Raw genomic sequence first — 25,496 nt, forward strand, 5'->3', positions numbered from 1 at the left:
CTTGGCTTATTAAAACATTATTTCAGGATGGATGCTACCCGCAGGTGAAATAGGAAACCTCGAGACCAAGTCGTCACAAAATAACAACACAAGACATGTGGTAATACTTTGTTTCTTTATTTCCAAGGCTCTTTCATATCCATTATCCATTTATGAGTCAAGAGAAAATTATGAGATAGGTGGGTGGGTTCAGAAATTTGCCAGAGGTCGCCAAGGGAGATAGGGGCCTAATCCCGTCAACAAACCCAATAAATATTTGTTAAATGAGCAAAATATTTGTTGAACACTACGGTGTGCCAGGAACTATGCTAGGAGGCTTCAGGGAATTACAGATAATAAATTACAGCCCTACCCTCCAAAGTAATCTAATAGTGAGAAAATAGGGAGCAGACACATGACCACACAAGACAAATCTCATTAGGTGAAGTTAAAGGGTGTCAAAAGAGAAAGAAAACACATCCAAACAGAAGGCTCAGGAAAAGCTCTTTTCAGGCTAAGAGTAATGAAGATTTTGACAGATAGAAATAGCCCTTCCAGGTAGGGAATCATCAGAGAATGAAGAAAGAAGTCAGGGAATCTTGGTGTGTGTTTAAGGAACAAAGAGTAGACCTTTTGTAATTTGGTCTGAGGTTGCAATACATTTTGGAAACCAGTGGGAAATGAAGTAGACGGAAATTTGGGATTACACGAGATAGACTGAGTACCAAGCAGAGGAGCTTATTCTTGCTTCTGTAGGCAGCAGAAGCTAATCAGAGATGATTTTGGAAGACCATGAGTTGGAGACCAGGAGTCCAGAGGAAGTGATATGTGGCTCAACAAGTAAGGATAGCCCCAACCAGAGTTACTACAGTGGGAAGAGAAAAGAGGTGAAGGAAGGAAAGATCACCAGGGAAGAAAGGACCAACAGGGCTTGGAAACCTAAAGAAAAATAAACAGAAGAACCAAGAACTTAGTGATTAGGGCCCCAGCTCCAAAAAGGATGAAGTTATAGACCAAAGGACAGCTCTGCTGCCTACCCCCAGCTTCAGGCCTGGGAGTTGACCCAGTTAGAGTCATGGTCCCACCAGGCTATCTCTGGAAGCAAATGCGTGGTCTGAGGCTTCTTACTTCCCAGCCCCCCAACAAAAGCTTGAGTTCTTTGGATGTAGAAGAGATCTTTAGTGCTCATGTTTCTTTTCCTTTAAAAAAAATTATAAAAAGACAACAGCAGGACTGGAAGTGATCAGTGGCCGTCTCTCTGCAGCCACTGCTCTCACATTTCATTTATCCCCCCTTCCCCTAAAAACCCTGGATACCCTCCCATCATCATCCTTTGCTGAGAACAAGAGCTAGGAACTTCCTTTATGCTCTAACCCAGTGCTGCTAGGGCTCTAGGATTCTTAACAAGCAGTCACGTCCCTGCACCTGCCCAAGGGTACCCGAGGGAACAGAGGAAAGGAGGAAAGAGAGAGGCAAGGGAAATCCATCCTTTTAGGTCCTTATGTTTCTGACTTTGGAGATATGGCAGTTCCTTCATTAGGACAAGGGATTCCGAGAAGCAGGAGGGTGACATCAAGCAGGCTTTGGATCCCTATGCCAGGCCCTATAGATGTTGACATTTTCATCCTCATACCGCTGGGCCAGCTCCAGTTGGAAATGCTGGGGCAGGAGGTGCTGAAAGAAGCTCTCTGTCCCATGCTCCTCTCTCATCTTGGAGGCCAGATAGATGGTGCCATGGGGCCCGCACAGGTGTTGGAGGGTCCCCAGCAGCAGTGGGAAGGTGGGCTCCAGATACACGATATCAGCCCCCAACACGAGGTCATAATCGCCAGGGAAGACATGCTGGTCAATCCCCCAGGACAAAGCGCGGACCCGGGCCCGGCCTCCAGCTGGCACATTGGCCTGGACGTTCCCCTGGATCTGTTCTAGGGCCAGGGGCAGGTCAGTGATGGTAACATCCCCCCCTGAGAGAGAGGAAGGAAGAGAAATGCAAGTCAGAGGGACCGACAAAGGGGTCTCGGCTCCTGCCCAGAAGATCCAGAGGCCTCAGGGATCTAGAGGACAATGTCTTGACAGCCGAAGTCCACGCTTTGGCTTTTAGTTGCCACTCTCATTACTCTACATTCCACAACATCAACATTCCCTCGAAGCTAATCTTCAACCTCTCTGCTCAAAACACAACAATCACATGTCAGCAGAAGCCTGGGCAGCACTAAGCTGGAGATGGGCTCTGCACCCACCCCCTACTGACACAGACACAGACCAGCCCTCAGGGGCCTGGAAAGCTTCCCAGAAGACATGACCTCAGTGAGCCTTAAAGGACAAGTAGGAGTTAGTCAGGCGGAGCTTTCCAAGCAGATAACAGGGAGTATAAAGGCCTGGTGGTGAGAGGGCATGGAGTATTCGAGGAAGGCTGGATCTTAGACAATGTGGGAGGGAGGAGAAAAGTGTCAAATCATGAGCATAAAGAGAACAATGATTATGACGGAGATTCAGGCTTGATGCTGAGGACAACAGGTTTTAAATGTAGAAGTAGGGGGTAAAGATAATTAGATTAGCCATCTCAGAAAGCTTCATTCATGCAATAAATATATGTATTGAACATCTAAGTTTTGGGGATACAGTGGTGAGCAAGACAAAACCTCATCCTCCCTTGAGTTTTATCCTAGAGGTAGAGACACACTAAGTACTGCAAAACTCTTTCATCATTACCATGATGACCATTATAGAAACAGCAAGTGTTAAGAATTCACTCATTCATTAATTCACATTTATTATGTGCCTATATGCCAGGTACTGAGAATAGAGCAGTAAGCCAATCGAGACAAGGATTCCTCTGCTCATGGAGCTTACAGTCTAGTGGCAAAAATGGAAGATGAACAAAACACATAAAATACACTGCACATGAGATGGTAATAAGTGCTCTGGTGAAGGAAGCACCAAGCAGGGAAGAATAAGAACTATTTGAGGGCCCTGACCAGTTTTGCTCAGTGGTTAGAGCATCAGCCTGTGGACTGAAGGGCCCCGGGTTCAATTCCAGCCAAGGGCACATACCTAGGTTGCAGGCTCAGTCCCTGGCTGGTTGGGGGCGTGTGGGAGGCAACCAATCAATTCACAGAGATGTTTCTCTCCCTCTCCCACTATCTCTGAAAAGCAATGGAAAATATCCTCAGGTAAGGATTAAAAAAAGAAGAGCTGCTTAAGGGACAGACAGGAAATGTAATTTTAAATGGGATGGTTAGGGAAAGCCTTACTGAGGAGGTACCTTTGGGCAAAGAAAGATGAAAGCGATGGAAAAAAACCACTTGGGTCTCTCAGGCTAAAATGTACCAAATGAGGGACCACAAAGCTCAAAGACCTTGAGGCAGGAGTGTGCCTGGCAGGCCTGAGGAGCAGCAGGAAGGCCTGTTGCTGGAGTAGAGTGAGGGGATAAAAGTGGGGGACAGATCCTAACCAGGGCCTTTTCAGGAGGCTGAGAAATTGGGCTTTTAGTCTGGGTGAGATAGGAAGCTACTAGATAATTTTAAATGGAAGAAGGACATACACTGAGTTATGCTTTTAAAGGATTACTCTGGCTGCTGGGATGAGAAAAGACGGCAGCGGGGCAAGTTCAGAAGCAATGACCCCAGTTACATGATGGTGGTTTGAACCAGGGCAGTAGCAACGTCTTACAAGTGGTCGGATCCTGGATATATTTTGAAGGTAGTCAACAGAATTTGCTGACAGGTTAGATATAAAATACTAGAGAAAGAAGGAAATTGAGCCTGGCACCAAGATGTTTGGCCTGACCAACTAGAAGACCGAACTACCATTCATTTAGATGAAGAAGACTGCAGGAGGAGCAGGATTGGACAGGAAGATCATGAGTTTGTTTCTGGACACATTAAATTTGAGACATCCATCAGACAAGCACACCATATCCCAGTAGCTGAGGTTACACAAACAAGTCTGGAGGGAGACATAGGCCAGTCAGAGAGTTATCAGCATAGAAAGGGCATTTAAAGCCATAACACGAAAGGATTGCTTGGGACTGAGTGCAGACAGAACAGGGAAGGGCTCACAGCACTTCTCCTGAGCCCTGGAGCACTCAGATGAAAAGTAACCAACAAAGGAGAATGGAAAAGAATGCCAGTGAGGTAGACAGAAACTAAAAGAGCGGCGCCCTGGAAACCAAGGGAAGTGCTTCAAGGAGGAAGGAATGTGAAATGCTGCAAAGTTAAGAAAAGTGGGCTCATAACTGACTCCTGTGTTTAACCACATACAGTTGGGAATGAAGCTCACAGCTTTGACTAGAGAAACTGGAATGGATGGGGCATGAGGGGGCTCTCCTTGAAATGGACTGAGGAAAGAATAGGAAGAGGGGAACTACAGACAGTGAATATTAACTCTTGAGGAATTTTTGTCATAGAAGAGAAATGGCATGGTACCAGGAAGGATATGTAGGATCTAGAGTTTTTATGAAATAGAAGAAACTACAGTGTACTTATGTATGTTATACATATACATACACACACAGAATGAACCAGAGTGAAGGAAAACCTGATAAAGCATGAGTGATGTGGGAGGAGAGGTGTTTACTGGAACAATGCCTTGGAGTAGATGAGAAGGTCTGGTGTCTCCTGACAAGTGGGGGGCTTGACCTTAGCTAGGAGCATAGCTCTCATTCATTCATGGTACACACACAACAGGAGAGAAGGCAGCACACACAGACCCAGATGCAGTAGAGTAGAACATGTGGACTTTTTCTATGAAAAAATAGAAGCAATCAAAAGAGATAGGAAACAAAGTCTTCAGATAGGGGAGGAAGCATTTGGAGGTTTGAAGGGCAAGAAGGTAACAATCAGGTGTTTAGGAGAGGAGACTAAGTGGACAAGGGAGGGGTAATAGGCTAGCTGGATAGCACTTAAGGATGCACCTGAGGTTAGTAACAAATTTAAAATGAAACCAGTCAGCACAGTTGTGTATATACTAGGAGGGCCTGATCTAGCCTGGGGTGGCAGTGTCAAGGAGGCCCTCCCTTGGAAGAGATGTTTGAGCTGAGTACTAAAAGATGCATATGCACTAACCAACTGGTATGAGGATTTCAGACACAGAGTACAGCCTCTGTGAAGGCTCCAAGGAAGGGAGCATCAAGATGAGTCCCTGGCCCAGTAACTTATTGGTTAGAGCATCATCCTGATACTCCAAGGTTGTGGGTTCAATCCCCAGTCAGGACACATACAAGAATCAACTGTGAATGCATAAATGGGTGAAACAACAAATCGATGTTTCTCTCTCCCTTCCTTTCTTTCTCTCTAAAATCAGTTATAAAAAGCCCTGACCACTGTGGCTCAGTTGTTTGGGCATTGTCCCATGCACTGAAAGGTTGCTGGTTTTTTCCTGGTCAGGGCACATGCCTGGGTTCAGGCTGGATCCCTAACGGGGGGTCTGCAGGAGGCAGCTGATCAATGTTTTGCTCTTATATCAATGTTTCTCTCTCTCTCCCTTTTCTCTGAAAAATCAAAAAATCTTAAAAAAAACACAAAAAACAATAAAATCAATTTTAAAAAAAGGTAGACCTGAGGAACTGACAGAGGGTAATAGATAGCACAAGGCACAAAGGAAGGGGAGGGAGAGGCACAGAAAGAGGCTAGAGAGGCAGGCAGGGCCTTGGAGGCTATGCTAAAAACATGTTGGTTCTAATCTGAAAGCAACAAGAAGCTACTGAAAAATGGAAGTAGGGGGTAATTACAGTTACATTTTGAAAAGATCACTCTGACTGCTGGGTGGAGTGGTCAGAAGTCTAGGCGGTGGCAAGGAGTTGAAGCAGGAAGACCAGTTTGACTAATTGTGGCAGTCTAGGCAAGTAATGGTGGTGGCATGAATGGGAGAGCTGTCAGTGTCCATGGAAAAACATGACATTTAAGATCCTATTCACCAAAGTCAGCCCAATAAATAAATAAATAAGAGTTTTAAGAGATTTTTAGGAGATCAAATCAATAGGACTTGAATAACGGGTATGAGGGTGAGAAAAAGAGATGTGTCAAAGGTGATGTCTAGGTTTCCCACTGGGCAGGTGGTGGTTTCCTTCATTGAGACTGGGAAGTCTGAGGAAGAAGCAGGGTTAGTGGGAGAAAGATCAAAAGATCAAATTTGGGCATGCCAATCTTCCCCATCGGAAAACTCTAATGAAAATCCAGGGAGGAGATGGCAGTGGCCTGAACTAGAGATGGTGGGAAGAGCAGACAACTGGGGAAGCATTAAGGACATAGGGTTGGCTGATTGTCAGGATGTGAGGGAAGAAGGTAAGGGACAAGGTGACAGTCAGATTTGACTTGGCAGCTGGATAGGGGTCAAAGGAGGAGAAACCAGCCTAAGAGTAAGGGAAAGTAGGTGTTCTCAACCAGGCTACAGGCTTTTCTCCAATTTTAGCATAACTGCCCACATCTCATTTACCCTTCCTCATGGAAAACTACTGTTGCCACTCATTCCATTCTTTCTGAGCCTGCTGTGTTCACACTGTTCACCTCTTTCCCTTCTAACAGAGCTTCTTTTTGGATTCCAGGGAGTCAAGGGAGCATGGCCAGACTATGTCTGCTGGCTCTGTGCATGCCTCACCAGAGTTATTGTACTGTAACATCTTCCCTGTCTTCCCCACTAGACCATGAGCTCCTTGGGGAGAGGAAATCTTACTTGTATTCTAGTACCTAGCATGACTTTGGCACATAGAGACCCCCAAATACATGTTGGCTGAATGAACAGAAGAATGAGTGCCTGCCTCTGGCAAGACTTCCCTGAATGTAACCCAGTTGTGTCCCTCCCTCCAAACAAGGATATGTTAATTTGCATTTCTAGGGAGATGACATCTTAAGTGTTTTCGGTCTGAGGTTTTGCCTATCAGATTACAAATTTAAAAACTGTTTCCTTTGTAGTTTTTGGTTCTTGACAAAAGTGAAGCAAAGTTTTCCTTACCTTTTCCTTTTCCAGGTCTGTGGTGCCTAATTCCTACCCAGCTTCCCATAAAACACACCCTAACCCTTAGAAACTCTCAAGCTTTCTCCCAAGCAATCAAAACCTTAAAAATCTTGCCCGGCCGGACGTGGCTCAGCAGTTGAGCGTCGACCTAGGATCCAGGCGATCACGGTTCGATTCCCAGTCAGGGCACATACCCGGGTTGCAGGCTCGAACCCCAGTCAGGGGCGTGCAGGAGGCAGTTGATCAATGACTCTCTCATCATTGATGTTTTTCTCTCTCTCTCTCCCTCTCCCTTCCTCTCTCTGAAATCACTAAAGATATATTTAAATAAATTAATTAATTAATTAATAATAAATAAATAAATAAAATATACTCATAATAAAGTTATAAAGCACTTAGGAGGTTTAATACCCACAGGTTACTTCCCCTACAAGGTACCCCCAAATAGGCATCTTGCCAGAAGACCATGTCCAAAGCAAAGGCGCTTTTAAGTGACAGTATTGTCCATGAAATCACAAAAAGGAAAAAGGTAGAAAAAATTCTTTCTATTAAGGCCTGCGGGGTTTTTATATTCTGCCCCTAAATCAACCACCTTGGGAGCTCTGACAACCAGTAAGCACTGCCTGACACACAAAAGCAGGCGTTTAAAAAGGGGGGGAGGGGGACTAGGCTGGTCCCAAATCATTCCCCTCTCCCAAGAATCCAGGAAGGGACCATTTCTCCACATCCCCGTCCCCGTCCCCCCAACCCTCTCTGAACCCCAAAGCTCACGCACCCTGCAGCGCTGCCAAGATTCCCACGATGCCGGTCCCCGCACCCAGTTCGATCACCTTCTTGTCTCGGAAATCCACATTTTGATTTTCGAAATAGTTGCACAGACTCACAGCCTATGAGAGAGAGAGAGAGAGCTCCTGAATGTCGAGGGGATAGCTCCATATGGCAAAGGGAGAGTCCGGGGTGTGGACCTCCCGTGGACCCTCGCCCGGAGCCACCCACTCCTCACCGCGTCCCACACGCGCGCTGCCACCCCGAGGCGGGACCCGAAGTTCTGCGTGATGCTCAGCACGTGCCCACAGAAACAGAACCGGCTCCTCTCCGAGTAAGAGTCGGCGAAGAGTCCGACCTCCCGCGGGAACACCGACTCGGGCTCGGATGCAGAATCTGGACGAAGGTCCGCCATCTGGTCCAGAGAGTTCGGGACGCCGCCAGCAGTCCTGGGATCCGGGATCTGGAGCAGGGTCGGGGGTGGGGGGCCTCGGGCCCTCTGGCTGCCCGGTGGCACCGAGCCCCGCCCCCCTGCAATTGCCCTCCTCCCTCCAGCTTGGCTTCCTGGAGGTGGGATGGGGAGCCGCCCCTCCCACTCCGGTCCCAGCCCACCCGACGGGACTCACTCCAGACCACGCAGGTCAGACCTGGCAGTCTGGCTCGAGACCCGGAGAGAGGGGAGCGGAGCGAGGATTAATTCTACCGTAGGAAGTGGGGTTCCCAAACCCCTTTTACCTACGGGGTGCACGGTTTCCTGAAATCAGAATAGTAACCCAGACCAGGCCGACGCAAGCTAAGGAAAGCGGTCCGGCGCGGGTCCGGGCCATGCCTGCACCCTTTGCAGACACACGGAGCAGAGGCGCCTCGCCGCCCTCGGGTCCGCCCCGCCCAGCGCAGTCGAATCTTCTCCTGGGTCTTTAAGGGGCGGGGCCTGCTCACAACGTGTTGATGCGTCATTAGCGTGCGCCGCGGGCCTCAGGCTCCACGTGGATTCGGTAAAGAAACTCCCAGCTGGGATCATGGCGGGAGCCGAGGCCCCGCAGCCGCAGAAGCGTTACTATCGGCAGCGTGCTCACTCCAACCCCATGGCGGACCATACGCTGCGCTAGTGAGTGAGCAGGGCAGGGGGCAGGGGGCAGGAAGGAGGGCGGGCTACGCAGAATGGCCCCAAGCACCCGGAGAGGACTGTGCGTGGACGGCAGGGAGGGTTCAGGACCCACCCGGGAGGAGCCGCTGGGTGACGTCAGTTTGGGGGGGTAGATTTGGCGGCGGGCGGGGTTGGCGGGCGGAGGGGGCGTGGCCTTCTGGCCAAGTCGGGGTAGTGGGGCAAGTCTGGCAGGACAAAGGAATTGTTTCTGAGACTCGAGTGATGGCGGCAGAATACCTTTTACATCTTAAGGTTTCCTTTGTCGGATTTAATAAAAAAGACAAACACCCAATCCTGCCCACACCTTACTCCATCCTCTTCACACAGAGCACGTAAACAAAGATCCCAGCGCCTTTAGGAAGCCCGTCTCCGGGAGAAGGGGAACGTGTGGCCCAGGAGTGCCCAGCCAGAGTCACATCAGCCCCTAGATACGGAGATGGGCGGGTCAGCAATCACGGGCCTCTGATTCACAGGGTGGTTTCCACTGTGTCTGCCGGAGGCCACAGGACCCATTGTTACAGAATTTTTTAGAAACTCTCTCGTCTACTTCCCGCCCTTACCCATCCACCCACGCACATGTAGTACCACTTCTGCAATGGTGTGACCAGCCTTCTCATGCTTCTCACGTCTTCTCTCCAATAGCCCTGTGAAGCCAGAGGAGATGGATTGGTCTGAGCTATATCCAGAGTTCTTCGCTCCACTGACTCAAAATCAGAGCCACGATGACCCAAAGGATAAGAAAGAAAAGAGAGCTCAGGCCCAAGTGGAGTTTGCAGACATAGGCTGTGGCTATGGTGGCCTGTTAGGTAATACTCTATCTGGCCCTTTCTCTGGGCAAGCAGAGGCAACACCTAGGTTCTGCCACCTCAGCAGGTTTGGTGGGGCCATAGTTGGCCTTTCCCCTTCGGACCAGACATTGGTGCTGTGACATCAGTGTGGAGAGTCTCCACCTTCCCTCCACTCTGGGTTTGTGGCCTTTGCCCTGGAGAAGGGAGGAGACTGCCTCAAGTGCCTCTTAAAACTTGGGTTGTCCCATCTGGCCTGGCCCCTGGCCCCAGTCACTACGTGAGCCATTTCACCTACCAAGTGCCGGGTCAGTGAGCTGGTCAGCACAAGCGTCAGAGATTAGCCACTGTGACCAGTGATCCTGAACTGTCTTTCTCAGGGATTCCACCACTCCCCCCTTCCTCACCAGAGCTCATTCCTTTTGCTCCACTCTCCTGTTTTTGAGTTCCTCTAGTATTATCGGTATTGCCCCAGACATGCTTGCTAAGCCCCTTCTCTATTTTTAGATCTTCCCATAGAGATAATGGACTGACAGAGAGGAAGAGCATGCTACTTGGTGGCAGAAAACTTTGGTTCAAGTTCCAGTTCTGTCTCTTCTTAGCTCTATGACCTTGGACATTTCTGATCTCAGTTTCCTCATATTCACAATTTACCAGGGTTCTAAGAGGATTAAATGAGAGAATGTGTGGAAACACTAAAGCACTTGCAAATATATATGTATTCCCAGGCCCTCCCACCTCCAGTCCTAGTGACAATTTTCCAATCTACCCCAGCCCTCTTCTCCAGCATAGAACCATCCATATAGACCTCTCTGTCCACATTTGCCATTCCTGATTTTGGTAGTTGCAGACTGAGGTTTCCTTTCCTGTATTGACTTCTTTGAAGAAGTTCCTGTGGTATGAGGTTGATGATTCGTTTCCTATTTCTGTATCCAGTGGAACTGTCACCGCTGTTCCCAGACACACTGATTCTGGGTCTGGAGATACGGGTAAAGGTCTCAGACTATGTACAGGACCGGATTCGAGCCCTACGAGCAGCTCCTGGAGGTGGCTTCCAGAACATTGCCTGTCTCCGTAGCAATGCCATGAAACACCTTCCTAACTTCTTCTGCAAGGGCCAGGTGGGGAGAGGCCCTGGTGGGTTAGGCTGGTAGGAAGGTGGGACATGGAGGCCAGGCTCTCACAACCCAGTTGGTGCATGTCTGTCTCACAGCTGACAAAGATGTTCTTCCTCTTCCCTGACCCACATTTCAAGCGGACGAAGCACAAGTGGCGAATCATCAGTCCCACACTGCTGGCAGAATATGCCTACGTGCTGAGAGTTGGGGTGAGTCGGGAGTGGGAGAAAGGGTGGAATGAGTGGCCTATTCAGGGACCTTCCTCTAAGAATTCAGTGGAAATGCAGCCCATCATCTCACTGCTCAATCACATGCAGTCCCCCTGATTTTGCCTGTGCAGGGGCTGGTATATACTATAACTGATGTGCTGGAGCTTCACGAATGGATGTGTACCCATTTTGAAGGGCACCCCTTATTTAAGCGTGTGCCTCTGGAGGAGCTGGTAAGTTGGGGGCTGAAGGGAAATTGTGAAGATACAGGCCCTTTCCAGACTGGTTTTATATTCTTTGAACCCAGCTCAGTGCCAAGAGGATGGGATGGGAATCTCAGGCCAGGGGTGGTCAAGGACTTATTGGATCCTTCTCCCAGAGTGAAGACCCCATTGTGGGACATTTGGGAACCTCAACTGAGGAGGGAAAGAAAGTTCTACGCAATGGAGGAAAGAATTTCCCTGCCATCTTCCGAAGAATACAGGATCCCACCCTCCAGGAGGTGACCCCCAATCCTACCCCTCCTGCTCACTGACTGCTTATCTATCTTCATCTGGACTCCATCTTCCAGGAACTAGAAAGAAGAACAAACCCCTGGACCTTCCCAGCTGAGACTGCTGGGGCTTATAGGCAATAGTCTCTCAAAATAGTTGGGGGACTGCCCAGGGCAGAACCCTGGTTTTCACAACTACCCTTGCCTCCTCTCACCTTCCTGCCCCTCCATTGCCAGCAGAAAGCAGAAGAAGCTAACTGGGAAAGTCAGAAGACCTTGGACCAGAAGGGATGTTTGGGAGGGTGTGGGGTCTTGCTCCCCCTTAGCACTTCCTTCTCCCTCTCGGATCTCTCCTCAGCTGGAGTGAGGAATACAATTCTCCACTGTCCATCTAAACAGCCTGCTAGGTTCAAATCACCTGTCCACTTGTGTGTGCTTTGCAGTCCTGGGGATAACATATACGTGGGCACATGTCCATGCTGGTATTTTTCGGGAGGGTGAGAGTGTATATCAGGTGCCTCCTCCCATCCTCTCCCTGCCTGAGACTTGACCTGGGGAATGTGTGCTCCCTTTATTGTGGCTGTCTCTGAAGAGTTCCAGGGAGGGTGTGGAGTTGGAGACCCTCTCTTTTTTCATGTTGACTTTCCATTCCAGAACTTCAGGGCTGACTGGCTGACACACAGCTTGATGGGGGTGGGATGGGGGAATAAGGAGCAGAGAACTAAACTGTGGAAGACTCTGAGACTAAAAAGTGCAAAGGGGCTGCTGACTGGAAAGCCCCCCAAAAGGGACAGAGTCAGCTGGAGATTCAGAACACTTATTTAGCCCTTGCTCTGTCCAGTAGCCCAGAGAAGTTCTGAACTTTTCTAATCTGCAAAAGTTCCTTCATTTCTGCTCAAGCCCCAAATTCCCATGGCTAGGACAGGGCTTGTTGACCTAAAAGGACACCCCTCCCCAAGGAACAAAGTTAAAGGCTCCAGGAGCCATTGTACCCCATTAACTCACCTGCCATCTTCCCACTGTCAGGTACAGGGGATGGGGGAGATGTGTTAGTACAAGAAAATTCTCACATCCAGAGAAGGTGCAGCCTGATGAGCCAAGAATAGGGGGACAGCTATGGCTGTGCCTCTTCTCTGCTTGCTTCCCTTCCCGGAGGAGCTGGAGAATGGGGAATTCCTAAGAATGGGCTAAGGGGCCTGACTCCCTGAGGAAGTGGTGGAAATATCAAGGAATGACTCTATCTTGGTCACCTAAGTTTCACTAAATAGTCTTTCCCAGGAAGAGATCTTCAGGCTGCTGGACTTAGGGCACCAGCCCAGGAGGAGAAACTGAGGCAGGCCTCCCATGCCAAGAGGGTGATTGCAACGTGAGACCCAAGGGAGCTGTGCAGGCAGCCTCAGCCCCTCCTACTGTTCCTAGGTGCTAATCCCTGCACGGACCACTCCAAAGAGGATTGGCTGAGTAGCTTGGAGAGGGGGCGTCGCCACTACCTTGCCCAAGGGTTAAATAGGGTCACAGGCAAGATGCTGGGAAGTGCTGTATTTCCTCGAATCAGACCATGACCCAGACCCTCAAGCTCGCCTCCAGAGTGTTGCATCGCAGCCGCTGTGCTTCTGAGCTGGGAGCCTCACGGGGCTCCAGAGGCTCCGACTCAGCACTCCGGAGCTTGGCAGACATCCCAGGCCCCTCCACGCCGGGTTTCCTTGCCGAACTTTTCTGCAAGGGGGGGCTGTCACGGCTACACGAGCTGCAGGTATATTGGGACTCTTCCTGGTACTAAATGCTGGGCAAACAGACTAGTGCAGAACGTAGCAGGGAAGACCAGTGAGAACAGATGCCCATGAGTTACAGAAAAGGCAAGTTGGTATTTGGGGATTTAGCTCGAGAGGCATAGAGGCCATCCCGACACGCAGCAGAGGAGTGCACTCAAAAAGAGCCTCTGGGTACAGAAGTCTGGAAACCCGGTAGGTCCAGGGCAAGGGGGTGGGGGTGCGGAAACGCAGAGTGTCTTCCCCGCGCATTCTGCGTTTTGGGCTTAAAGCTACCTGTGCTCCTGTGCATTCAGTGGGGTCTCGTCCTGAAATGGACAGTCCACGTGTAAACCTTTTGGGATTTTGCTTAGACATTCAGGACCTCTCTTTGGTCACCTCTGGTGTCTGAATGAGAGGTCCTGAATGTCTAAGCAAAATTCTTCCGTTTTGCCTGTCACACTCGGACTTCCTAGGGATGGGAAGTGGGGGAAAGAGGAGGGGGAGTTTGTAGCATTAGGTCCCTGTACTAGCTGGGAGCTCGCTGGGAGTCCCCTTCTAGTGTCTCCAGCGTCCGCCGCGCCCATTCTCATAGGTGCAGGGCTCCGCGCGCTTCGGTCCTGTGTGGTTGGCCAGCTTCGGGAAGGTGCGCACGGTGTACCTGGCGGCCCCTGCCCTCGTTGAGCAGCTGCTGCGACAGGAGGGGCCTAGGCCCGAGCGCTGCAGCTTCTCACCGTGGGCTGAGCACCGTCGCCAGCGCCAGCGGGCTTGCGGACTGCTCACGGCGTGAGTCCTCTCCCGCCCCAAGCCCCGAAGCCCTGCTGTGTCCCTCTCCCTTGGCGGGCCTGGAGACATCTGGGGATGTGGAGGAAGGGCGGCCGTTTCCCCCAGACTCCAGCAAATAGGGATTTGCACCCCTGTCTGTTTCGAAAGCTCAGGTAGAGCCCGGCCCTCATCCCACACTCCCCTCCTCCCGGTCCTTACCTTTTGAGGCCAGAATCCTGTGTACCGGCCAAGGGGCTAGGGGACCAAGATCCAGATGTAATGTAAGGTTCTGTGACTCGGGTTGCCCAGGAACCCAGGCCCCTCTGGGACAGGAAGTGAGTAACGAGGAAAGGGGGTGAAAAGCGGGCCGAGGAGGGGCAGGTTTCTGTGCCCGGGGAGCAGATGCAGCCCCACTCCTAGCCACGCGGGCCGTGCGCGCTCCTCCACTGCAGAGACGCTGAACAGCCTACAGCCCCATCTGCCCTGATGCGCCCCCTCTCTGCACCCTGCAGGGAAGGCGAAGAATGGCAGAGGCTCCGCAGCCTCCTCGCCCCACTCCTCCTGCGGCCTCAAGCGGCTGCCCGCTACGCCAGGACCCTGGACAACGTGGTCCTTGACCTTGTGCGGCGACTGCGGCGCCAACGGGGACATGGTGCTGGGCCACCCACCCTGGTTCGTGATGTAGCCGGAGAGTTTTACAAGTTTGGACTAGAAGGTGAGTCCCAAGACAGTTCGGGGCAAGCTTAGGAGGCACCGCCGGGGTTTGGTGGGTGGAGGTGGGGTCTCCGGGTGCCCTGACAGCGCCCCCTCCCGGCCAGGCATAGCCGCTGTGCTGCTGGGTTCGCGCCTGGGCTGCCTGGAGGCCGAAGTGCCTCCAGACACAGAGACCTTCATCCGCGCAGTGGGATCTGTGTTTGTGTCCACACTGCTGACCATGGCGATGCCCAAATGGCTGCACCGCCTCATGCCGGGACCATGGGGCCGCCTCTGCCAAGACTGGGACCAGATGTTTGCATTTGGTAAGGCACAGAAAAGAAGTGGGGATAAGGGAACATAAAGCTGTTCAGGTATGGCGAGGCTCCCCTGCACCTTTTCCCCAAGCAGCCCAGCAGCACGTGGAGCGGCGAGAGGCCGAGGTTGCCATGAGGAGCCAGGGAACGCCTGAGGAGGATTTGGGATCTGGGGCGCACCTGACCTGCTTCCTGTTCCAGAAAGAGTTGCCTGCCCCATCCATCCTGGGGAATGTGACGGAGCTGCTACTGGCCGGAGTGGACACAGTAAAGTTCTCCCCCCATGTTGTGAGCCCCACTTTCAGAGCTTAGCCTCCCCAGTCTTAGTCCTGCTGCAGAGGACTAACTTTGGCCCTCTAGACCAGCTAGGGTTAGCATCTCCTGCGCCCCAGACAGCTTTATATTCTGCTCCCTATGTTGGTTCCCCACTCCTAATGCCTTTGATGCTCTCACCTGTCCTTTCAGGTGTCCAACACGCTCACCTGGGCTTTATACGAACTCTCTCGCCACCCTGAAGTCCAGACAGCTCTCCACTCTGAGATCACAGCTGCCTTGGGCCAGGGGTCCGATACCCACACCTCAGCCACTGCTCTGTCCCAGCTGCCCCTGCTGAAGGCAGTCCTCAAGGAAGTGCTAAGGTGAGGGGGAAGGAGAGGAGGAGCTAGAGAAAATGCTGGGGAAGGGCTGGGAGAGCAGATAGTAGGTGGGAGCAGGGAGAGAGCAGAGAAAAATGGTACTTTACTCCGCCAAGAATGTGTTTGGAAGTTGCTGGGATGAGAGGGAGGCTAGTGGCCCCCAGCCTCACCTTTCTGTCTCTCCTTGTGCTCTACAACCCAGACTGTACCCTGTAGTACCTGGAAATTCCCGTGTTCCAGACAAAGACATTCGTGTAGGCGATTACATTATCCCAAAAAATGTGAGTAGAGCCTATGGGTCCATTTTGCTAAGCCATCCCTCACTATCTTGGCCCTGGTCCTGTTCTCAACTCTCCATAAGCCCTTCAAACCTTCTCCGGGCCTGAATGCTTCTCTCTGGGATAAAATGGGAGCAGTGGAGAAATCATTCCAAAAGCAGCCCCAGAAAATTTCCTCATCGCCCACCAGAGCCTGCCTTCATCCCAGTCCATATAGCCTCCTCTCCATGTCCCTCCCTGCATTCCTGGGCCAAAATTAACAAGTTTGTGTTCCTTCCTCACCAGACGCTGGTCACTCTGTGTCACTATGCCACTTCAAGGGACCCTGCCCAGTTCCCAGAGCCAAATACTTTTCTTCCAGCCCGCTGGCTGGGGGAAGGTCCAGCCCCCCACCCATTTGCATCTCTTCCCTTTGGCTTTGGCAAGCGCAGCTGCATGGGGAGACGCCTGGCAGAGCTTGAGCTGCAAATGGCTTTGGCCCAGGTAAGTGATCTAGACCTTCTACCTTCTCCAGACAAGAGAGACCCTAACCCTCTAAAGCTGTGAGCTCTTCTGATAAGCATAGGAAAACATTTAAGACTTGGTAGACCTAATCCTCTGAAATATGTCAGTCCCATTATAGGCCTGGAAAGTTAGGGTATTTGGACTGTCTTTTCCCTACCATAATCCCTTATCCTGATTAACCAAGAAGTCCACTACCAGCCACAGGTGCCATTCCAACCTTGACCCTCCTAACACTAATAATGCCCATGACCGAAAAAGCCCACCATTGTAGACCCCTCCCATAGTGATAGCTTGCTTCCTTCCTTTTCAGATCTTGACCCACTTTGAGATACATCCTGAGCCAGGTGCTGCCCCAATCAGACCCATGACCCGGACTGTCCTGGTACCTGAGAGGAGCATCAACTTACAATTTGTGGACAGATAGTCTTGTGGAAGGAGGCTGTTATCACCCTTTCTCTCATCATAGGGGTTTATTAGGCACAGCACCAAGAGATGTGTATTTTCCCCTGAGGCCTGTCTATCTGATCACACTGGTCAGAATGACCATAGCAAAGTGTTTGAGGCAGCCCTAACCAAGGTGTGAAGTATGCATTTGGCCTGACCCAGCAGGCCTGGAGAAAACCATAGTCCCTCTGCCTGCTCAGCCCTTCTCCTGGTTATATCATATGCGTTCTTCAAGGGCCAACTCAGGTTTTAACTAATAATGCTGGGTGACCTGGGGAAGAATTCCACCACTGTCCTTCTGGGGCTTGCACAGTGTTCATCGATGCTGCTGGCTAAGCTCTTAGCACGACATGAGCTAAGTAATTGTGCATCTGGTCTGCACCTGGCTCCCTCTCTCCTGCGTGTGAGCTCTTTGAGAGGAAGGATGAGGCCTTACTCAGTTTTTGTATCTTCTGCCACGAACCATCCCTAGGTGACACCACACAGATTCTCAGATTGAATCTAGACCATGTGGCAGAAGGGGGAGCAGCTTACCAGGCTCTATCTGCCCTGCTCCTTCCTCACCTTGCCTCTAGGAAGGTGAGTTTGCCCTTGCCTGGTTTATGATTTTTAAAAAACTATCTTTGCCTCTCTGGTCACTATTAAGTTGGCTTGACTTAGTTCCCAGGCAGAGACATCTCTGGACCTGTCCCTGTGTATGCCTTCCTTTTATATATTGAATATTTTAAATAGTCATAGTTTTGAAATAAAAAAATTAAATGTCCCCTCCTTGACTTTTGACTTCTCTCCCACTTCCTACAAGACCTGGAGGCGAGACCCTCACTCAAATCCCGACCTTTGTTTATCAGGCCCTGGGAGTGACCCCATAATGTGGGAGGTCTAGACACCTGGAAGAGGGGTTTGCATCACAAGCCCAGACAAGTTTTTGTCTGGAGTGGGAACAGCCAAGTCTGGCTCCCTGGAAGAAATTAAAGGGGTGGTGGTGAAAAGTAACCACAAGGGCTAGGCTGTAAAAATGGGTTGGGAGCTAGGGATTTGCAGAGATGTCCAGAGGTGGCTGACTCTTTGGTAGAAGTGTTTTTAGAACCTGGACTGAAGGACATCCTAGAGTGGCCATCTGGAAAAGTTGCTCCAAGGTTTTTTCCTTTGAGAAAGATAGGGATACAGGCAGAGAAGTGAAGTAAGACAGGATAAAAGCTCAGTGTGGGGGTGGCCAGAAGCCCTGGGGCACCAAAGCGGAAGGGGGCTGGGCAGAGGGAGCCTCTGTTTCCCTGAGTCAGCACTCTCTGGCCCCCCAGAAGTTGGGCACAGCCCTCCCTTGTGATGTTTACAGATTAACTCATCTTCCATACAAATAAATCTCTCAGCACACTCCCCACAGCTCCCTCTGTAGCCCAGATTACCCTCCCCATGTCAGGACTTGTCCGCCTTCCTCCTGCTCCCTCCATACTCCATTCCAATTAGCTAGATGGAGATTTCACTTCACACTTCCTCCTCCCCACCACCTCAGCCCCTTACCCTAGACATGGCTCCCTAACCACAGAAACTCCATTAGCCACCACACCTTCTGGAGAGTGTCTATTTATGTAGGACCTACAGAGGGTAGGTTGTACCCAAGGCTCAATGCAAAGACCAAAGTTTGTGTGCCTTTACTGTCCCTTCTCTCAACTCCTTCTGTACTATACTCAGTCTCTAACCCTGTCCCCCTATCACTAAACTCAACCCAAACCTAAGTGACCCGATTTTTAGCAGATTTGAGCTTTGAGAGAATAAAGTCCCACCTCCTCTCAGACTCTTTCCCCTGGACTCCGTGATGAGAATTCTGCACACCCACACTCCTCATTGGGCAAGTTGGACTGCTCACTTGAGGGCAACAATTTCTATGACCCCTTTGCTGGACAAGAATCTCTAAGAAAAGGGAAGGATAGGGGATGGTACTTATTGTTGGTCCCAACCCCCATCCCAAGGCATCCAGTGGTGCTGAAAGGAAGAGGAACATACTGTCTTACTTGGCCTGGTTTTAAGACCCAGAGTGGAAATGGACCCAGTGTGTTTATGTGCCCATGTTCTTGGGATTGTTTAAACTTCCATGTGGGGCCATCATGGGGGATAGCCTAGGCTTGGTATAGGAAACCCAACTGTGTCATACCTACCTGAACCCTGTTTGCCAGGATAGGCGCTAGTAGTCACTCTGATTTGCTCCCATCTGCTCCCTACCAGCTATCCTGTGAATAGCAAATCAGTAAAGTCTGGCTCTTCTGTCTGCCCAAGTAGGGAATGTGGAGTGCTATTTCTCTGGGGAAACAATTTTCCACTGGAAAATCCGGGGGGGGGGGGGGGGGGGGCTCAGCCTCAGTTCCCTCTCCACTTTGACCCCTGGAAATAATACACTTCCACACTTCCAGGTGACTCAAATCTGAATCCAACTCTGGTATCTACACTCCCAGGAGAGTCTGGGTGCTAGCACCATGGAGAGCAGCCAAGACCCCCACCTCCCCACCCCCCCTCTTTTGGAAAGGAGTAGAAGATAACCAATACCCAGGCAAGGATATGTGATCTTTAGTAGATAAGCATTTTCCTCAAAACATCCCCAGGGAAAAGGTAGAGCAGAACCTTCCCTGAGAGGACTAATAATAGGAAAGGCCTCTGGATCTGACTTTAGCCAAGTGTGAAGTAATTAATTTAATTGCTGATGAGTAGTTCACCTAAAAGACACCAATCATTCATATAATACACAGCTCCAAGGCCTCAGGAGAAAGGGATAAGGCTTCAGGCTGACCCACATTTTAACCAGTCCTTCCCAAACCTCTTCTCTATAGACAACTGCCCTCTCTGCTGCTGCCTCCAAGCACAATACCTTCCAGTTAATACCACTAGCTGGGGCACATCAGGATCAGGCCTATGGCCCTAAACTACCATAGAAGGAACTTAAACCAGAGCTGGACACTTATATCATGGAAGGATTCTTTCCATCTCCAAATAAGTTCACTTCACGTCCCTTCTCCAGGTGAGCACATTACCTGAGGACTAGAAGAATCCAAACGACCCCCAGAGCAAGAAGGAGAGCTCCAGCCTCCCCCTGCCCCCCTGTTTAGGTGGTTAGAGGAGCTCTCATTCTTACAAATAACCGCCATCCTTCACACTTGCAATGTCTATTTTCCCTCATATTTACATATCTATTATGACACTCAACACACATTTCCAAGGCTCTGCGCAACTTTAGGTGAAAAACACATTTTGAAATTTGCTACTGTTTGAAATAAAAGGACCATCATCGAGCATAGAAACCTTTTCATGCCATCACTGACTTCCTCTGCAGTGGCGTTCAGCCTGTCCCTTCCTTATCCTCATTCCAACCCCATGAGGTAGATGGGAAAGCCACAGTGGATTTTTTTTTTCTAAACACACAACTTGGAGGTGGTAGGTCCACCCTTTAGATACCTCTGAACACTGCCATCTAGCAGCCACCATGAATTATTCACCAGCAAGTGGGAGTTACACCTCCAACTCAGAACCCACTGTTGCGTTTGGGATTTGTAACCTCTGCCGAGAAACCTCCCCACACCTCCCAACCCTCCAGAAAAGCCCCAGATGAGAAAGGAGTCTCCACGTGCATATAAATGATTCTTTATGCCCTCCCCCCATGCAATGGGGGGCAGGGCAGGGGAAGTACCCCCCGCCCTCATGCAGGGAACGGGAGGTCAATGTATACTAGTCTTATTGCCAGCTGCCCTGTGGCCATGGGGTGGGGAATGGGGGGGGTCTACAGCCCCTTTCTTCTGGCATTGGTTCCCCCATCATCAAGTCACTGTGGTAGAGCTGAGGGGCTGGAGGCCCTAGGAGCTGAGGTAAAGACGGTTCTCTGGGGAAGAAAAGCTGCTTTCCCCACTTGCCCACTGGCTGCCCCAGGATGAGTGTGGGGAGCCGTCAGTGAGGGCTGGAATGTCATCCAAGTGTCTCTACCCAGTGGACAGTAGAAGCCAGACAATGTCTCCAGCTTGAGGCTGTCCACAGAGATCCTCAGTGGTGGGGGCAGTGTGCCCCAAACATCTGGTCCAGGTGGTAACTCCAGCAGCCATGACAGCTCATCTCTGGCCGATGTATTGACTCAAGATCCCCACTCCTGGAGTTCGGTTCAGACTGTGGTGACTCTCATGACAACCTCTCGGCCAGAATGGGAACTGGAACGCGCATCTGGTGGCCGCAGCTGTCCAAGGAGGTGCAGGATTGTGTAACCACAGCGCTGAGGCAAGAGCGTCCGCATGCGCTGGGCAGCAGGGGGGCGGCTGGTGGCCCCAGAGGGGGGGCCCGTCCGTGAGGTCCTGGGGCCTGGCTTCCCTGCCGTCCCTCCCCCTGCATCTCCTCCTATGTCCTTCGTCTTGTCATAATTCAGGACCTTCCACTGCTGGTTCACTGCCTGCCAGCGCTTGAAGATGCGGTAGACAGAGGAGCCTTCGTGGACAATGAGTCCTGGACAAGAGGGATAAGATATCCAGGGTCAACTGCTGCCCAGACGTAGGCTACAGGTGCTTAAGCAAGATTTTCCAGAGGGAGAAAATAGGGTTGCAAGGGGCCTGGGGAAGCTGGGAAAGAAGGGGCACCAAGATAACCCAAAAGGCTCTCAATGGTAGAAAACGTGGCCATAGCCCGGCCGGGCGTGGCTCAGCGGTTGAGCGTCGACCTGGGATCCAGGCGATCGGGGTTTGATTCCCGGTCAGGGCACATGCCCCGGTTGTGGGCTCGATCAATGCCTCTCTCATCATTGATGTTTCTATCTCTCTCTCTCTCCCTCTCCTTTCCTCTCTCTGAAATCAATAAAGGTATATTTAAAAAAAAAAAGAAAGAAAATGTGGCCATAAAGCTGAGGGAATGGGAAGAGAAAGTTAAGTGTATGAGTTGGAGGAAGTTGCTCATCAGGTAAAAGGGAGAGAGGTGCTCTCACCTATGCAGACGACATCCATGAAGCCATACATGCCGTAGCAGATCTGAAACAGCAGATCCTGTCGTTGCCACTTGGCTGAAGGGCTGAGTGAGGACCAGATGAGCCAGGAGATGCTGGCGACGAGGAAGAGAGAGCCCAGAACTATGGCCGCAATCTGGACCTTCTCAATGACCGTCAGGGAGATGGCCTGCCACTGTATGGGAGAAAGGGTTCCAAAAAGTCACAGAGATGGAGGGCCAGGGGACGGGTGGCCCTGAAGAGGAGGGTGTTCCAGGAACTTTCCTGCAACCCTCCGGCAGGATTAACATCCGTCTCCACTGTGCCATGATCAGACCTAGACTGTGGCGCTGCTCCCGTTGTTTGAGACTATTTGTCTGTCTGAGTTTAGAAAGGCAGGATCAGGCAAGTGCTCTGAAGCCAGACCATGTAGGTTTGAATTCCAAATTCTAACTCCATCACTTCCTGGCTGAGTAACCTTGGGCAAGTTTTCAAATCTCTTTTTGTGTATCAATCTTTAAAATGGGGTTAATAATGGTATATAACTAATAGAATCATTATGAAGGTTAAAAGAGTTAATACACACCAAGAGCCTGACACAAAGAAAACACTACGTTTGCTATCATTATCGTTGACATTATCATCATCTTTTTCTTTTTTGTTGTTCCAGTGCCTAGAACAGTATCTGGAATACAGGTGGCACCCGATAATGTCTTTGTAAATAAACGAAGGAAGGGAGGACTTATAGAAAGACAGGAAATTGTGGTCACTGGTGGGGAGGGGTAAGTAAATGGGTGAAATAGGCTCCCTGGAGGGTTCCTGATTCTGACTGCTGAAAGGCCCTTGCTCCAATCCGAGAGTCCTCACCTGCAGTGGGTTCTTGGTGCTGATCGCCAGGACCTGATACTTGAAGTAGCAGAGCTCACAGCTCCAGGAGCCCCTCTCGCTGATCCAGCGGATGAGGCAGGGCTGGTGCGTGCAGCGCACGGAGCCGTCGCAGCGGCAGGGGCTCAGGAGCTCCCCCTGGAGGAAGAGTGACGAGGGTCCCCGTCAGCTATCACCACCCGGACCCCACTCCTCTCCGCTCTGGGAGAGGAAAACCTCCTCCCCAGGTCAGTCATTCTCCCACCTTAAAAAAGCTCAGGCCTTTCACCCAAAACAGGGCAAGAGGCTAAGGCTGCAGCGTAAAAGACAAAAGCTAGAGCTCAAGTCGAACTTCCCTGACCAAGTAGATGAGGGATGAAAAGGGACTGGGGTGGGGGTGAGGAACTGCGTCTTCTAGAATTTGGAGAGGGTGGTCTTTAAGGCGTCCCAAATGGGAGGCTACCCCTTAGGATCTGGAGGGTTAGGGTTAGAGCTTCAGAGCCATGCCCTCCTCCCCCGCTCCATTATTGTAAAGTATTTCACAGATGGGTGCAGACTGGGAATGGGTTCCCAAGTATCAAAAGTGGGGAGAAATCCTGGGGATGGGAGTAGAGGGTGTTCCCTTTTAATCAAGGAATAATTTCTCACGACATAGAGACATCCCCAGCACTATGCCGAGACAACTTTGTCCATAACATTTAAACAAAGAGTACTCTTTGGAACGAGGCGGAAAGTGGCAGGATGGGAAGTGAAGAAAAGTGCCCCACGGAGGGAAATGAATGAGGCGAGGGCGCCGGCTGGGCCCCTCCCTTCAAGGTGGGAGCAGAAGCCCTCTCCTCTGCCCACCACCTCAGTCCACAAAGACCCTGGGGTGAGAGAAGTGGGGGCGAAAGGCGGTACCCCTTAATGGGTGAGAGGGATTTTGAGCCCTGCCAGGAGAAGAAAGCCCCTTCCCGAGGACTCCTGACCCCCCTCCACCTCAGACATTCGCTCTGGGAGTCTCCAGCCAAGCCCCCAACCTCACCCAGTTCCCACTCGGGTCCTGGGTCCCGCCCAGCCGGCTCAGGCCCCGCCCCCGTCCGCGGTCTCCGGGGCGCCCCAGGTGAGCGCCCCCGCCCCGCCCCGCCCCGCCCCGCGGAGAGCACGGGCCTGACCTGCTCGGGGCCCTGGAAGCAGATCCTGCACTGGGGGGTTCGGAGTCCGCTGTCCAGGCTGCTGCTGAGCGACAGGGCGTCCAGCGCGCCCGGGGGCGGCGGCGGCGCGGGCGGCGGCGGGGGTCCGGCCCGCGGCTCCTTGTCGCCGGCCAGGCCCCGGGCCCGCGGTTCCGACCCGTAGTACTCCTCCTCGTCGCCGTCGCCGTCCCGGGCCGAGCAGCCGGCGAAGGGCGCCCAGCCGCAGCCGCCTCCCCCGCCCCCCCGGGGCTGCGGCTCGGCCCGGGGCCGCCCCCCGCCCGTCAGCACCAGCAGCTTCAGCTCGTTCAGGAACATGCGGAGCCGGGACTTGAGCATCGTCCGGGCGCCGGGGGGCGGGGGGCGGCGTGCACGGGGGCTCTCGGGCGGCGGGGGAAGGGAGAGGACAAGGCCGGAAAGGGGGCGCGCACTGGAGAGCCGAGCCCCGCCGGGGTCTTCGCGGGCCTGTGAGCGCCGTTCACTGCTGCCGCCGCCGGGGCTTCGGGGCTGGCGGGGCCTGGAGGGCTGGCGGCCCGGGGGCGGCAGGGCGGACAGCCATGGCCCGGGCAGTGGGGCGGGGAGGGGGGCTCAGGGTGCCGCGCCCCGCGGGTCTGGGTCCGGAGCGGGCCGGGCCCCCGGGATTACGCGCCCGGATCCTCCTGCGGCGGGGCCGCCCCCCATCGCCGTCCTGCTGGCCCCAGTCCCGCTCCGGCTCCCGGCTCCGGCTCCGCTCGGCCCGTGCGCTCGGCGGTAGCAAATGGCGGCTCCTTCCGGCGGCGGCGGCGGCGGAGACCCCCCCGGAGCGGCGGGCGGGAGGGGCGGGCGGGGCGGGAGCCGGGAGCCGGTGAGGGATGAAGGGAGGGGCGGGGCGGGGAGGGGGAGAGGAGGAGTAGTGGCCGCGGCTGCGCATCCGCGCCCCGCCCCGCAGGAGCAGGTGTCCCTGGGGGCGGGGGCGAGTGTGGGAGCCCCGAGGCGGATGGAGGGAGGGGAGTGTCCAGGAAAGGGGCGCGCGCACGCTGGTAGGAGAATAGGTGTGTGAACGCCTTAGGGTGGAAGGTGAGTGGGTGCCCAAAGACGCAGGTGCACCGGAAAAGGGAGAGGCTTGTGCAAAATGGGAGTGTGCACAGAAAAAGCTATGCAAGGGGCTACGGTGTGAGGGAGGTGAGCAAGAGGTAGACTCGAGCAATAAACACTTTTACACAAAGGACTGAAAAGTGTGCATGGCGTGGGACTGTGGGAGAGGTGAGGGTGTAAGGGATGGAATCACATCGCATGAGAAACGAAATGTGTGACTGTAATGTGTGAGGAAGGTGAGTGAGCGAGGGAGACGGGAGTGCTAAAGGGATGAGAGGAGGGTGTCTTTTCTGCCCGTCTCCTACCCTCACCACCACTACACAGAAGTAAATACCCCCAGGCGCGCGCGTCCTGGCGCGAGCGCGCGCGCGCACACACACACACACACACACACACACACACACTGAGCTCTACCCCTTTGCTGTTTCTGCTTTACACTTAAAACCTTCCTCTCCTCTTTTACAACACGGAGGGAAAAGGGATTCCAGGGGAGCCCATTGGGTCAAACACACTGGGGAAAAAATTAATTAGTAAAAGAGTAATTAACCGAAGGCAGGGTATGGAACCAGGGACAGACTGCCAAACTAGGGCTCCTCAAGAGAAAGTGATTAAGGAG

At 52.3% G+C, this 25,496-nt stretch overlaps 4 protein-coding genes across 5 annotated transcripts; 2 read left to right on the forward strand and 2 right to left on the reverse strand.

Annotated features, from left to right (window-relative positions):
* Positions 1-96: 96 nt before the first annotated feature.
* Positions 97-8,606, reverse strand: EEF1AKMT3 (EEF1A lysine methyltransferase 3). Of its 2 annotated transcripts, XM_016224452.2 has the most exons (4): positions 8,434-8,606; positions 7,937-8,161; positions 7,709-7,820; positions 97-1,943 (listed from the first exon to the last, which is right to left on the reverse strand). In XM_016224452.2, the coding sequence occupies exons 2-4, from the start codon at positions 8,111-8,113 to the stop codon at positions 1,552-1,554; spliced, it is 681 nt and encodes a 226-aa protein (XP_016079938.1). In that variant the 5' UTR covers positions 8,114-8,161; positions 8,434-8,606; the 3' UTR covers positions 97-1,551. The 2 variants fall into 2 exon arrangements, with proteins under 2 accessions (XP_016079938.1, XP_087670703.1); XM_087814577.1 differs by having other exon boundaries at positions 7,937-8,606.
* METTL1 (methyltransferase 1, tRNA methylguanosine) lies at positions 8,582-11,504 on the forward strand. The gene is made up of 6 exons (XM_016224450.2): positions 8,582-8,806; positions 9,488-9,651; positions 10,567-10,751; positions 10,844-10,957; positions 11,089-11,190; positions 11,337-11,504. The coding sequence occupies exons 1-6, from the start codon at positions 8,718-8,720 to the stop codon at positions 11,490-11,492; spliced, it is 810 nt and encodes a 269-aa protein (XP_016079936.2). The 5' UTR covers positions 8,582-8,717; the 3' UTR covers positions 11,493-11,504.
* A 1,502-nt stretch (positions 11,505-13,006) lies between these two features.
* Positions 13,007-17,597, forward strand: CYP27B1 (cytochrome P450 family 27 subfamily B member 1). Its single transcript, XM_016224451.2, has 9 exons — positions 13,007-13,203; positions 13,794-13,984; positions 14,476-14,678; positions 14,782-14,982; positions 15,068-15,240; positions 15,439-15,611; positions 15,811-15,889; positions 16,172-16,369; positions 16,701-17,597. Exons 1-9 carry the CDS (start codon positions 13,009-13,011, stop codon positions 16,812-16,814), a joined length of 1,527 nt encoding a protein of 508 aa, XP_016079937.2. The 5' UTR covers positions 13,007-13,008; the 3' UTR covers positions 16,815-17,597.
* Positions 17,598-20,445: 2,848 nt separating this feature from the next.
* MARCHF9 (membrane associated ring-CH-type finger 9) lies at positions 20,446-24,145 on the reverse strand. Its single transcript, XM_087813881.1, has 4 exons — positions 23,792-24,145; positions 22,641-22,796; positions 21,777-21,969; positions 20,446-21,304 (listed from the first exon to the last, which is right to left on the reverse strand). The coding sequence occupies exons 1-4, from the start codon at positions 24,143-24,145 to the stop codon at positions 20,970-20,972; spliced, it is 1,038 nt and encodes a 345-aa protein (XP_087670007.1). The 3' UTR covers positions 20,446-20,969.
* Positions 24,146-25,496: the final 1,351 nt, after the last annotated feature.

Source organism: Miniopterus natalensis, chromosome 2 (assembly GCF_054644295.1).
Source record: "Miniopterus natalensis isolate mMinNat1 chromosome 2, mMinNat1.hap1, whole genome shotgun sequence".
NCBI classification, from domain to species: Eukaryota; Metazoa; Chordata; class Mammalia; order Chiroptera; family Miniopteridae; genus Miniopterus; species Miniopterus natalensis.